Here is a 15,287-nt window from a genome sequence, read left to right on the forward strand (position 1 = left end):
TGAGGGTAGTAATCCCATTTATGGGATCACAGTAAAAGGCACTCTACATTTTGCATTGTGATTTATGTAATCCAAAGTCTAGAAGCACTGCCTTGCCATAATTTTTACTGATGATTTAGGGTGTATTTTACTTTTGTATATAAAGATTTTTTTCAGTGTGTAGTTTGTAGAGATGTTAAATTATTTGTTTTGCTATTAAAATTAAAAAGGATTGTGGGTTATGTAAAAAATATGTTTTGTTCTTTGATATAGCATTACCCAATTTCCTAGGAGTTCCAGCTTCAGATTAAAACATACTCTACCTAGGCAAAACTCTAAAGTGCTGGAAATGATTTCCCACTTATTCTTTCTCTTTGAAATCTCTTAACCAAGAATGACATATTCCTAAATTATCTTTTTGCAATATCTTGCAGACCACACATGGTAAATATATTGCTAACTTTCACTGATGTTATTTTATATATCCAATTTCCATTTCATTCAAAATGTTTTTCTTAAAATTTTTGAGATTGAAAGATTTTGTGAATGGTTTTGTTAAGGTGCAGTCATGCAGACTAACTGTTGTAAGATGCAACTTGTAGGAAATTATGATTACAAAGCTTTCAGAATAAGCTAGTTGTAACTACCCAAACTCAGCTGCAATACATCTGTTTCAATGTCAAACCTCTCCCTCTCCATTAGGAACTGTAGCACTTGCTGTGCAAGAGCAAATGATAGTTGAAGACTTGCTGTACGTTTTGATTGGGGTAGATGGGAAGTACATCACAGCACAACCATTGATGGGAAGACAGAGTCGATCCTTTGCTGTTGACCCCACGCTAGACATGTCTGTTAAAGAACTTGTAAATAGGATTCTTCCAATAGCAGCGAGCTACTCCTCTGTCACCAGGTGGGCAACTTCAAAAGGTGTTGGAGATCTGTTATTTACATATGGCTTCCTTCTGCATAAGAAAATTTTGCAATTTTTACTGCATGTTCCAAACTGTCATGCTGTCTAAATTGACTAAGGAACTGTGGCATACTAGACCTTGGTGGAAGTAAGAGTGTGTGAATATTTGGTTTGAGCTGTGATAATTTTGCTTTGGGTCTCTACTCAGGTTCATTGAAGATAAGTCCTCCTTTGAACATGGTCAGGTAAACCATGCTTTGGCTGCAGCCATGCGGACACTCGTGAAGGAGTACATGATCCTCGTGACACAACTGGAACACTTACAGCGACAAGGGCTGCTCTCGTTACAGAAACTTTGGTTTTATGTTCAGCCAACCATTAGAACAATGGAGATCTTGGCTTCAATAGGTACTGTTCTGTCTGGCTGAGTTTTGAAATTCATTGTTTTTTTTTAATGTAAAGATAAGGTTCAAAAATCTTAGGAAAGTGATAAGGGTAAAGTTTACTCATGCAAATTAGCCTGCTTAAAAAAATCATTGGCAAAACAGCAACTATAAATAGGAAGTTACTCATACACTGTCTTATTGGAAGAAATCCTTGAGTAATGTTTACTGTAGACAAGCCTTGGTAGAAATGTGGAAACTTTTAATAGCTAATCATTGCAACATACATAGCCAGTGGGATTTTTATTTTCTGGCAACAAACAACTGCAATCCGTAATTTATGCAAAAGAAAAGATAGCAAAACAAATATAATTAGTAACTGATTCAACAGGACATGCTTTCTCTTCTGTGTTTTGTACCAGCTACTTCCGTGGAGAAAGGAGAATGCATGGGGGGATCAACGCTAAGTGTGCTCCATGATCGGACTTTTAACTACACAGGAGACAGTCAGGCACAAGAGCTATGTCTCTACCTGACTAAAGCAGCCAGTGTTCCTTACTTTGAAATTTTAGAGAAGTGGATCTACAGGGGAATCATACAAGATCCTTACAGGTATAAGGTTACCCACTGGAAATCATCACTCCCTGTGTTTATTTTAAACTTGGTCTCAGTTCTGAACAGATTAAATACGCTCGCTCTACTTCCATATCCTTCTGCACTGGCACCATTCTCTCCTCTTGCCCCCTCCTGGGCTCTGCACTTCATGGAGTCCTCCTTCCCCACTCTTCGTCACTGCTGTCTGACACTGTTGTTACTCCAAGAGATTAAATGTTGCTGCATGGTGTGACTGGGAGTTTATGGATCTTGTGATCTGAAAGTGTTGAGCTCAATTGTTTTGCAGAAAGGTAACCGGTTATGTTGTTTGTAAAATGCAGGTGATCTGATTCATTAATGGAGCAGGTAATGCTGTGTACAGGAAAATTACCCATTTGCTTAGCTTGGAATAGTTTAATTACTTTGCCAAATAGTATTTTGCTTCATAAGATTCACCAGTTAATTTTATTGTATAAATAAACAAATTAATCCTTGTGTTGTACAGTGAGTTCATGGTAGAGGAACATGAACTACAAAAGGAGAAAATTCAGGAGGATTACAATGACAAGTACTGGGATCAGAGGTACACTATCATCCAGCACAGAATCCCTTCGTTTCTGCAGAAGTTGGCTGATAAGATACTTAGTACAGGTAGTACAATACTTTGTGTACTCTTTTCCATTATCTGTATGTCCCGTTGTATCTATAAGCTGTTTAAATTACAATTGAGTTTATATCTTTCTCCATCATTGAAGCAAATTGATTTGTTTTTATGAAAATATTAAATTAAACCAGCTTTCTTTGCATCTCTTAAGGAATGCACTGTACGAGAAATACACTCGTAGCTATGCAGCTACGTTTGTTGTGCTCTCCCCACGTTCAGGTTCCGAGCGTCTTGTTACATTGCTGCGCGGTCAGGCTGAGTTTGCCTGTGGTGACTTTTTAAATCATTTGAGTGCGGTTTATGTATATCAATACTTCACACAACCTGCATGGATGAGTTCTATTAAAAACATTCATAGGGAACTGAAAATTCAAGGTTTGTGTATGAAGGCCTTCCATGTATCTAGCTGCAGAGAAAGATTTCCTGGGTGGGGGTTGTAAAGCATAAGTTTAGTATTACCCTTCAGTAATGATGCTTTTGTTTATAATTCCTAGCAGGAGAGAACTAGCATGACGACTAGGAAGACAAAATAGTTGCTTGTTTTGACTCCAGGGACTGAGAAAATGAAATCTTTTTCAAAATGAAACTTAGGATCAGACTTTATCTTTGGGTCTAATTCCATTTTTTAAATTTCTATTCTTAAAAAAGCAGTGAAGACTTACTATGTCCTTGTGTTGTAAAAAGCTGATAGAATCTCCAAGGAAATTAAATTTTGAATGTCCTTCTCTGATGTGCCGTTTATGAATTTCTAGTATAGTTAGGGAAACAAGCTGCAGCCAGATCCACGGATGTAACCTGCGTTGTTTGTGGCTCCTGATGTTAATTCAACCCATATAGTTTGCAATTAACAGGGCAGGAGTTTTTGTTAAGCTGCACTGGGTTTCATCGGCGCAATGTTCCCAAAAACAGCCAAACCAACACACAAGATTTCGGAATTTTAAGTGAAAATTGTACTCGCTGTAAATTGAGTTCCACAATCTTTTGCACTAGACTAAGAAGCGTTGCCCTAGAAATGCAGAAAACTGGCATGCCCCAAGATCGAATCAATCACCGAGAGGCTGTATTTAAAAATAAACTGTCCCTTTAAAAGGACAAGGATGCTAATACACATATTTTAAAAGCTTGTCTATAACTTTTTTTTGCTAAAAAACAGACTACTGTACACCAATATAACTAGCAAATGGTCTGGCATAGATTTTTTAGAAGTAATTTTCAGATATTTAAAATCAGATTACAGTTGGTGTTCTAGATGCTCTGATTTAAAATGTATATTTTGTTGTGATGGACCCATTTTCAGCTGTATTAATCAAACGGCAGCAGAACACTTAAATATGTCAGGGAATTTTTTTTAAAAAAAGAATTTCATGTTTAAAGAGTTGCCCCAATTGCGCTAGCTCAAGGCAGTTTTTACGATCAGCATATGAGCAGAAAGCTGAGAAGATGGCTCACTTCTCAAAATGAGCACAACCTGCACCAAAACTGCGGATTGTGCTGGAAGTGCACACTTTGTTTAAACACCTTTTTTTTTTGTTCCAAAGTTTCTGCTAATTGAGGGCATTTTTCTTTAAATTCAGGGTTCACTACCAAGGAACATATTTACATTTCATATAAAATATGAACAGAGAAAGTCTTTCCCCAGCTAAAGTTACTGGGACTCAGATATTTTCCCTCCCAAGGCACATTATGAGAGTCTGTTTCACACCAAGGGAAAAATTTTCCGCCCACTGGGGGAGAAGTACAGGAGTGGCCACTTCCGATCACACTTCCGATCGGCGCCCCCAACTGGGGGCGCACCACCATTTTACGTGGGCAAGCCGATTAAGGCCCGCCCAGCGCGACATCCGCTCGGAAGCGCTATGCGCTCCCCGTGTGGGCAGGGAGGGATTCCCTCAGCCGGGAGTGCGCTCTTCCACACATGCGCGCACAGATCTCCGAGGCTAAGGGCTGCCTCAGGGAGATCAGCTCGGAATTAAAATTTTTAATACAAATGGTACAAAAATTTCCCCTGACATATCCCCTCATGTGACACTGTCACATGAGTTGGGACATGTCCATAACTTTTACTGAAAGATTGGATAAAAATTTAAATACCCTCATGAAACCTCATCCCGCCCATGGATGAGGTTTCATCCTTTGCCCGAAGCCCTTAAGGTCGGACAGGCAAGTTCATTAATGACCTTAATTAGTTTTTCAATAGGCCGTTGACAGGCCAGCGGGCACACAGCTGACTCGGCTGCACCCCCCGCCGACCTGAAAATGGAAATGACGTGGAGTGACTTCAGGGCCGCCCTGCCCCTGCTCGCTGACCAAATGATCCTGCCCCAAGAATGCCTGATAGCACATCCTAGCCTGTAACTTTCTTTAAAAATCAGCAGACAGAAAATCACTGTGCAATTTCCTGGTGTTCTTCAGGAGCTAAAAGTGGAAAATCTCCCTTCTTCCTATTTTTAAAGAAAGAACAAAGCAAGCATTCCATTATATTTTTGTTCTCCTTTGATCATATTTTAATCGGTTATTTTTCTCTCAAGCAGTCCACTGCAAGATTTGTTCTTCTCCATCCAGGACTCGATGGCTGAAGGACAAAACAATGTCCTTCCTATAAGACAGAAGCAAAGTAGCTTATTTTGGCCAGTCAGCCTGTAGGTAAATAACTTTTCTTTTTTCCCTGTAGGAAAATATCTTAATGTTGTTCGAGAATGTGGTCGTGACGTGACCTGTCCCGATGCCAAGGAAGTGATCTATACTCTGAAGGAAAGAGCATATGTGGAACAAATTGAAAAATCTTACAACTATGCCAGCAAGGTTCTATTAGACTTCTTAATGAAGGAAAAAGAACTCCTGGCACGACTCAGGTACAAGGCCTCAAATTGTTTATTGAAAAAGGAAATGTTTTCTTATGTTTGTTGCCTACGGTATTTGAGGCATCATAAAATACCTCTTAATTTCCCAGTTTGGTTTAACAGCACCACTTTGTACTATGCATGTGCAATCTCGTAGATTACACAGTGAATGGGGGGGACTCTGAAGTACTAAGCCATTTAGTGTTATGTTATTCCCACAAATTGAATTAATTGTGCATTTCATAGTTCCCTGGTGAGGATCTACTTGTATCATTAGTATCTATGCATGTAACCTATTAAGAATACAGGAGGAATGTTTACTCAGGAATGAGTAGTCATTGTCTCAAAAATGCCTTTTAGGGGATCAAGAAACATTTTACTGGACCAGTCTTTTCACATAACAAGTTGTGGTTCATTAGAATCAAAGATGCAGGATTTAAGTTTCTGCTCTGTGGTTTAGTATGTAAGGCTAGAAAAAATGCTTTATAACATATGGGTTCAGCTATTGCGCAAAATTAAAACTCTCTATCAATGCCTTTTATTCCATGGCTACAGGAGGATTTGGACAGACTTAGTGAGTGGGCAAGAACATGGCAGATGGAATATAATGTAGAAAAATGAGAGGTTATCCATTTTGGTAGAAGAAGCAGATGTGCAGAGTACTTTCTAAATAGTAAGAAATTAGAAAGTGTAGATGTACAAAGGGACCTGGGCGTCTTTGTCCATAAGTCACTGAAAGCTAACATGGAGGGGTGCAGCAGGCAATTAGGAAGGCTAATGGAATGTTAGCGTTTATCACAAGAGGATTTGAGTATGGGAGTAGTGAAGTCTTGCTTCAATTGTATTGAAGCTTGGTTAGACTGCACCTGGAGCACTGTGAAGTTTTGGTCCCCTTACCTCAGAGGATATTATTGCCATGGAGGGATTGCAACGAAGGTTCACCAGACTTGTTCCAGGGATGGCCAGACTGTCTTGTGAAGAGAGATTGGGGAAACTGGGCCTATGTTCCCTAGAGTTTTGAAGAATGAGTGGTGATCTCATTGAAACCTACAGAATACTTAAAGGAATAGACAGGGTAGATGCAGGTAAGATGTTTCCCCTGGTTGAGCAGTCTAGAACCAGGGGACACTCTTTCAAAATAAGAGATGAGAAATTCCTTTACTCAGAGGGTTGTGAATCTTTGGAATTCTCTACCTCAGAAGGTCATGGAAGCTCAGTCATTGAGTATGTTTAAGGTAGAGATAGATAGAGTTCTGATTAACAATAACAAAAAGGGCTATGGGGATAGTGTGGGTAAAAGGCATTGAAGTGTTCGATCAGCCATGATCGTATTGAATGGTGGAGCAGGCTTGATGGGCTGAATGGCCTTCTCCTGGTCCTATAACGGTTAATCGAATTTGGAAACATTTCTTTTAAATAAGTATTTGTTTTCCAATAAAATGACAATTGGAACTCCACCCAAATGGTATAACTTTGGAATAATTCTGTTTTCAGCTTGGTGAATGTCATTCTTCATTCAAATGATTGACTCCTTTTTCAGGGAGTTGGAATAACTATTTGACAAATCCCTGGTGCTTGTATGAAATATACAATGATGGCTCTTGAAAGCATGACCAATATGTCTCAGCTTCTTTATCAGCGTCATACAGATTTATGATAAAATGTATTAAATACCAATGAAATTCCTTTTGAAACACTAACTGTTAATATAAAATTCGTAGAGTAAGCACTTCACAAAATTTCTGCTTTTATATTTATGGTGTAAGTCAGTTATGCTAACAGAATCCCTTTACAACTGACTAATGGACAAAAGAACTTTGCACCAATTATAGCTGGCAGTCTGTTTTTTGACTTCCATAATGTAGCAATCCTCAACTGCATATGCCAAATGCAAGTTAAAGTATTAGATTTCTTTACTCTAGTATAAAGAATAATATTGGTGCATTCTTTAAGCTTTAACGTTGGAAAGCTTCTTCCCTTCTGTAAAAAGCTTGTTCTACTCAGCCAAGTAAATGGGTAGGCTTCTTGTCAAAAGTGGTTTAAATATTCAGTGGATGCTGTACAAGAGCCAGTTAATATCATGATTGATTGAAGGCATCATGTTTGTTGGTACTAACCATTCAATTAAAGTAGCATTAGTGTCCTCTAAGAAGATTAATGTGGTTTAAGAATTTTAAACTTGTCCAAAGAAAAATTTCCATAAATGAGGCTGTTACAAGTAGAACAGACTAATAGTACGATCCTCTTCGAGCCCTATAAAAGGCTGTATTCCCTATGCTGAGGTTTGGGAGTTCAGGCAAGATTAGTTTACTGTCCATTAATAAGTAGATACTTTTAAAATATGGCATGTAAAAGCACTACGAGTTACAAACTTGGTTCTGTAATATTAGCCTGAATTTGAGGGAAGAAAATTGACTGTCTTATTTTCTCAGACAGGTACTCTGATGTGGCTCTTAGTTGACTGAATTTAACAGTGTGATGATTGATGTTATTATCCATTCTGTCTCTGTTCTAACAATGCCAAATCTGTTTGGAAGCCCATTTTGATTGTGATCTGTTGTCTGGTAGGAGATGAGGAATATTGCTCAAGAAGTTTTGATGCAAATTAGTTCTAACACACACTGTCAAAAGCTGTATTTCATTATATGTTCTATGCTAACATAATAAGACTGGGTAAATTGCTTCCAAATGTATTTTGTTGTCCTTAGTCAGGCTTTATGCTTGTTAATTATCATTATGCTGTACTGCACTATAAAAACAGCATGCATTCATCAATATGGTTCTTCAGTAAAATGCTTGCTGTGTCGATTTATTATTTCTCCAGGTCAATAAAACACTACTTCCTGATGGACCAAGGAGATTTCTTTATCCACTTCATGGACCTTACAGAAGAGGAGCTGAAAAAGTCAGTAGATGATATCATTCCCACCAGACTGGAAGCTCTGTTGGAGCTAGCACTGAGAATGAGCACTGCCAACACTGACCCATTTAAAGATGATTTGAAGGTGTGTTGGAGCATAATTAATGGAACCTTGGATTTAAAAATACCTCTTGTTAATGTAATAACTATGGAAAAATGTTTAACTGTGATAAGTTCACGATAAACCTCAATTAACAGTGTGCTCGCTGGGATTATAAGGCAAATCTTATAACAGTTTTAACCTTGTGAACAGTGCAGTATAATTTCTGTGCCAAAAACAACTATTACCATTATTCACTGGACACAGGTTCAGGGAATATTGAAACGATTGAGTATCTGAGTAAGTTCTGTGTTTGAATAGGAGGGTTGACTGGTTTTTAATAGCTTGAAGGCCTGTATACCAGAATTATATTCAATGTTAGCTAACTGTACATACCCAGTGATGAACCCGCTAACCACCTACCCACGTCACTCCCAACCCCTGAGACAGGAGAAAAATCAAAGTGACAGAACTCTCTCACATCTGTTTTCTACTGACAATGGCTGAGATCCATGAGCTGACATCATCTTATCCAGGCAATTGGGAAAGCAAGAAGGATAATTAATTGGTGAGCAGTCTCTGCTATACTGCTTATTGAAATATATAAAATAGACTTTGCTCCACTCCTTTGATCTTGGCTTTGTCAGCCCCCGACGATAAACTAAGACTGAATGTTATCCTTTCACTCATGCAGCAGGTCATGGTGGGGTGTGTGTGGGGGGTGGGGGTGGCGGGGGAGGCTGTGGAGGGTTAAGCTAGTTCTCTGAATTAACTCCTGTGTTAAGATTAGAAATTGAGATTCCACACTTGAGGAAAAATGAAGGTTATGGATTAGCTCATTAATGTAAAGGATATTTTAGAATTCACTTTTTTGTATAAGGCATTTGTTTCTTCTTTAATACATTCACGGAATGTGGGCATTGCTGGCTAGGCCAGCATTTATTGCTCATCCCTAATTGCCCTTGAGAAGGTGGGGGTGAGCTGCCTTCTTGAACCGCTGCAACCCACGTGGTGTAGCTACATCCACAGCACTGTAGGAAGGGAGTTCCAGGATTTTGACCCAGTGACTGAAGGAACGGCCACATGTTTCCAAGCTAAAATGGTGAGTGGCTTGGAGGGGAACTTGCAAGTGATGGTGTTCCCATGTGTCTGCTGCCCTTGTCCTTCTAGATGGTAGTGATCATGGGTTTGGAGAGTGCTGCCCAAAGAGACTTGGTGAATTCCTGCAGTGCATCTTGTAGATGGTGCCACTGTGTGTCGGTGGTGAAGGGAGTGAATGTTTGTGGATGAGGTGCCAATCTAGCGGGCTGCATTAACTTGGATGGTGTTAAGCTTCTTGAGTGTTGTTGGAGCTGCGCTCATCCAGGCAAGTGGACAGTATTCCATCACACTCCTGACTTGTGCCTTGTAGATGGTGGACAGGCTTTGGGGAGTCACGAGGTGGGCTGCTCACCACAGGATTCCTAGCCTCTGACCTGCTCTTATAGCCACAGTATTTATATGGCTAGACACTTAGACCATTGCTTGGAATAAAAAAGGAATCCTGAAGGAAGTGAGCAGAGATGCCTCTTGGAGCTAAACAGTGCAGACTTAATAGATTGAATGACCTGTTTCTGTGATTCACAACTGTAACGGAATTAACTGGTTGGAGTAACTTAATTAATGTATTCCTTCCCTCCCTCAAACACTACCAAGCTCCAAACTGACTGCTATACTACAAATTTCTCACTTTTTTATAGGCTTTCTGGAGCCCAAAATCTTTCTCAAGCTTTGATCGTTTGTTAAAGTATGTGTTGTAAACAACAAAGGAATCAAATAAATGTCTAATTGTTTTTATACATAGGTTCTGCCTAGATATTTAAGACCTACTGCACTTGTGCACCTTTTACAAAGCATTTAATCATTCAGTAGTCTAAACTGTTACTAAAATTATATTATTACGCAGCTGCATTAACCAAAATCTTAAGTAACTGCCTCTGTCAATTCTTTGAGTTTACTGATGCTACTTTTGATCTGGTAAATGAAACTAGGTAATGATTTTATTCCTCTGCAGATTAATCTTATGCCACATGACCTCATCACTCAGCTCCTGCGGGTTCTGGCTATTGAAACCAAACAGGAAAAGGCTATCATCAACGCAGATCCAACAGAGATTGCTCTTAGTGGCCTGGAAGCTTTCTCCTTTGATTATGTTGTGAAATGGCCACTTTCGTTGATTATAAATAGGTAATTGGTCTTGTCTAGCTGCAATGCAGCATGCAAGCCTACAAGCAAAGCCCTGCTCATTTAGCTTATTTGTTTGGCTGGGGCTTAAATATTAGCTGATGAAGGAAATACGGATCTCTGGTGATGATGGAAACTTAAGTGCTTCCTGAGAAAATAATTTAATTTCTGGATCTTCACTGCAGCTTTACAAAAAGAAATGCTCACCAACTGAACTGAGCTGATTAATGTCAATTTGGCTTAGCTTGTAGCGCTCTTGCCTTGAATCCAAGGTTGTGTAGGTTCAGGACTCTGTACAGATTTGTGCAGAAAAACTAGACTGACAACTTTTGTGCATTAATGAGGAGGTGCTGCATTGTTGGAGGCACCACCTTTTCAGGTGATGCATTCAACAGAGGCCCTATCTGCCTACTGGTGTGGACATTAAATATCAGTTTCATGCTCAAAAGAGAGCAAGGAGTTCTCCAGGTGTCATATCCAAAATTTCTCCCTCAGCCAACACTATGCAAAAATTAAATTGTTTGGCGTTTATGGGATGTTGCTGTACACATATTGGCTGCTACGTTTTCCCACATAACAGCTGATTACGGCTCGTAGGTCATCTACTGGTTGTAAAATGCATTGGCACATCTTGAAGATCTGATAAACCATTTTACAGATACAACTACTTTCATTTTTTTCACCCTGCTGAGGAAGTGAATGATTAAAAAAAAAATGCCAGAAGAATATCTAGTATTTCTAATGAAAAAGATCAACCTAAAGTTGATCAGAACAGTTGAGGCTATTAATGCGAACGTTGCTGGATTTACTTTAAGCCTAATGTTTAATGTTGCATGAATAGCTTGGAGTTTACCAACAGAACGTTTTAAGTTCAAGACCCAAAGCAGGGTGTCATTTGAATGTGTCAGTACTGTCAGTTCTTAAATGGGCTGTTAAATATAGGGGCATGCAATAGTGAAGAGTTTGAATGCTTGAGAAAAATGGGGTTAAGTCCAGTACTGCCAGTCCTCTTCCATTGTATCTTGTGTTGCCCAGTTGTGCAGAGTTTTTACATTTGTGAAACCTGATTTTAGATTTCATAATTGGTCCACATACTTTTTTCTTCTTCTTTCATGTGATGTGGGTCTCGCTGGCATTATTGCCCATCCCTAATTGCCCTTGAACTGAGTGGCTTGCTAGGCCATTTCATTGGGCAGTTAAGAGTCAACCACACTGCTGTAGGCCTGGCATCACATATAGACCAGACTGGGTGAGGTTGGCAGATTTCCTTCTCTAAAGGACATTAGTGAACCGAATGGGTGTGTTTACAACAATCAGTATTTTCATGGTCACCATTACTGAGACTAGCTTTATAATTCCATATTTATTAATTTATTTCAGCTGCTGTGGTGGGATTTGTACCCAAAGATGCACTGTGGAATCTCTCTGGGTAGTTCCCAGCTAAGGGTTTGCACAGCAATTGCCCAGAACTGCACATTTCCTCTGGACAATGGTGCTGTTTTGGGAACCATCCGAAAATGCAATTTAGACGAAACTTCGGATGGTTACCCAGAAAAAGTTAGAAGAAGAGGTTTTAATTCTATCTTCTGAGAAATTATTGTAAAGACCCAGACTGACCCCTCGGAATCCCCCACGCCCAACCCCCACCACGGGACTCCCCACACACCCCTTGGCACCTCTGGACCGCAGACCACCCCCAAAACACCCCCCACCCTCCACTTCCTTGGACCACCCCCTGGACATCCCCAACCCCCAAATCCTACATACTTGCCTTCCCCCTGGCTTGTCAATTTCCCTGGCCCTTTAAACTTACCTGTTTTATGGCAGCAAGTGCTGCAAAGAAGGGGGCGTGGCCTCCTTAAATACGCTGGACTTAGACTTCGCTGGGGCTTGCGACGAGTCTTCGATGCAGGCTCCTAGCAGCTCCGTCGAATGGAAGTGTCAATGTTATTTTCAAGACCAGGTAAGTAGGTATTTCTTCTCATTTCTGCGGGTCAGCACTCTCCAACGCTAGTCGGAGGTTACAGCCCAATATATTCCATCTCAAACAATTAGTCCTGATTACAGTAAACCGCACAGTGCAATTTTAAAAAGGATTTCTAATATATACATAGTCTACTTAATGATGGAAAATATCATGTGCTCAGTCAGATTTGTACAAACTAAAATGGCATTCACATTTGTTTATATTTAAATAATTCACAACAGCAAGATATTAGATAGAAGAAATAACTGGCAATATATGCAATTAGAATATTCACTTCAAGAACCAGCTGTTTTTATAATATCTTGGGATAATAGATCCTTGATTCAGGTCAAACGTGGGACTGAAACATAGGAGCAGAATTCTCTGGCAGCTCTTCAGTTAAGCAATGTTTGGAAACCTAAAAGTGATTTTTTTTTAAAAAAAATATAGCAGATCTACTTCTTTTGATTTATAGGGCTGTCAATCAATTGTGGTAAAAGTAATAATGTCATTTTAATAGACAACAGAATTGCAGATTCTTTTTCTGAGAGACTATAATATCATACATTCCAGCACTAATGGAAAGACAAACGCATTGTCTGGAAAGTTAGCTAACTTAACATTTTAAGTGTCTGCAACCACAATATGGTGAAACCTGCTCCCAAAAACCAAGCCCATCATAATAAATTGAGGCGCACAACCCAGTCCACATCTAGATACAGGAGTTATGTGATTGGAAAGTAAAATGAAGCATATCTGTGCAGCCATTGGATTTTTTTAAAAGAAAGAATGAATTATTTTAGATGTAGATTAACTCATAATAAAGGTACTTCAAAAATTCCTAATTTTTTCATATTGATCATGAAGTAGCATTGAAGCTGGTTTGTAAGTTCTCATTGCAGTGGTATTTAGATGTTTTATTAGCAGCTTAATCTTTTTTTTTTATATAAAGCCATGATATCAGTGGAAAAGATTCACTGACTGCTGCCAGGATTTTTTTTTTGACCGCAACCCATTTTGCTGTGACATTTCAGCTTTCTGACTGATTTCCAGGCAGGATCTGTCACTCGACTGACTGAGAATTCATATGCCAGCAATCATCTGCCTGGCAGGAAATTCAGTTGGCAGATACTCAGTGGAAATCAGGGTCATTAAAGGTACCTGGGTAGCTTGGCAGTAAATGCCTATTGGAAATTTGAATCTCTTATTAAATAAGCTTATGTTCAATGCATTTCACATTTGTTTTTGTAGGATTTTATATTTCATATTTAAAAATATGCCTTGATTGCTTTAACTTCATATTAAACAAGATGAAGTGGGATCTGCACCAATGCACAAGGTTCACTAATCCATTATACTGAAATAAAATGTAAGCATAGCAACAGTCTAGGGAGCTTTTCATTTTACTCGTAGCAAAAACCTTAAGTAAATTCTATCAGAAAGCAGCAATTAGGAAATTGGATTGAAAAAATAAGTACTTGTATTACACCTATCATGTGTCTCAAGCTTCTCAAAGTGCTTCAAACATGGAAATAATTTGTGACAGTTAAGGAGGCAGAATTTGTATCTTTGTCATTCACTGTTGGTCAAGAACTAAAGAGAAAGTTAGAAACTGTTCTAATTGAGGTATGATTAATATATGGAAAGCTTCTCTTAATGCTATTTGCAAAATACCTACTTAATGAAATCAGTTTCATCATTCCATTATTGTCTTAATCTGACCACTCTAGCAATTGCTCTTCTCCAAGCTGGCCTTAATGTTGGTTTTCTACCTCCAAGATTTTGTTTTATATGTTGGGCATAATTGACTTGGGTGGAGGACAAGTGAGTTAATGAATGAGGAAGAATGTTACATTCAATAAGCAACTGACAGTCCCCTCATTCTTGAATCCAACTGAGCCTCCGTGTAAAGACTCTACTCCTTGTCTTCAGTTATTTTTCTCAGACACGCGCAGCTTGTAGTTGCTTGTCATATTTGACTTCTTGTCATTATTGCTCTGCTGCTGCCTGTGGTCACGGTGTGGCTCAGTACAAGGCTCCTATATACAATGGAGTTGAAGCTAAAATGGCCCTGAAATGGCATGAATGAATTCCTTAAAGGGAGAATATCCAAGTTTCCTTCTTTCCTCCTGTTTGGTGAGAGGGTATTTATCTTGCACATGGAAGATGAACTATATTCAAAGAATGAGGAAGCTCGCATGTATCATACTTAAAATGTTAAGTACTGACAGATATAAATATTAACTTTATTACAATAATAGTGTAATTTTAACTACAACGTTAGGTCAGATGTTTTCACAAATGCTAGAGAGCCCTTATTATGACCTATTAGATCATAGATGATTTTTCCAATCTTGCATAAAATTACTTCATGCTAGATAGCATTAGCAAAAATAACTAAACTTTTTTAACACTTATTTTGTTTGGATTGCAAATTACTGCAGAGTAAAATTATATACATACACTTTGAAAATACACTGCCATAGATGCATTCCAAACTTCTGTGCACATTGAGGCTTTATGTAGTTGTTCCAATGAATGTTGCCTATAAAGATCTTATTTCTAGTTCTAGAGTTGTATTTCTATAAGCTCACTATTCATTTATTTATACTCAATAGGAAAGCTTTAACTAGGTATCAAATGCTCTTCAGACATATGTTTTACTGCAAACATGTGGAACGGCAGCTGTGCAATGTGTGGATCAGTAATAAAGTTGCAAAACAGTATTCATTACACTCTGCTAAATGGTAAGTATGATATTTTGGAAC

General features: G+C 38.8%; 1 protein-coding gene across 2 annotated transcripts in view; it reads left to right on the forward strand.

Annotated features, from left to right (window-relative positions):
- tubgcp2 (tubulin gamma complex component 2) overlaps window positions 1-15,287 on the forward strand; it is a 39,576-nt gene that overhangs the window by 11,689 nt on the left and 12,600 nt on the right. For both annotated transcript variants that reach the window (XM_078530763.1, XM_078530764.1), the window contains exons 6-13: window positions 682-889; window positions 1,098-1,297; window positions 1,695-1,884; window positions 2,372-2,517; window positions 5,202-5,382; window positions 8,195-8,375; window positions 10,384-10,556; window positions 15,138-15,266. In XM_078530763.1, the coding sequence (XP_078386889.1) occupies window positions 682-889; window positions 1,098-1,297; window positions 1,695-1,884; window positions 2,372-2,517; window positions 5,202-5,382; window positions 8,195-8,375; window positions 10,384-10,556; window positions 15,138-15,266 (1,408 nt within the window). The remainder of the gene's footprint in view (window positions 1-681; window positions 890-1,097; window positions 1,298-1,694; window positions 1,885-2,371; window positions 2,518-5,201; window positions 5,383-8,194; window positions 8,376-10,383; window positions 10,557-15,137; window positions 15,267-15,287) is intronic.

Source organism: Cetorhinus maximus, chromosome 27 (genome assembly GCF_964194155.1).
Source record: "Cetorhinus maximus chromosome 27, sCetMax3.hap1.1, whole genome shotgun sequence".
NCBI lineage: Eukaryota > Metazoa > Chordata > Chondrichthyes > Lamniformes > Cetorhinidae > Cetorhinus > Cetorhinus maximus.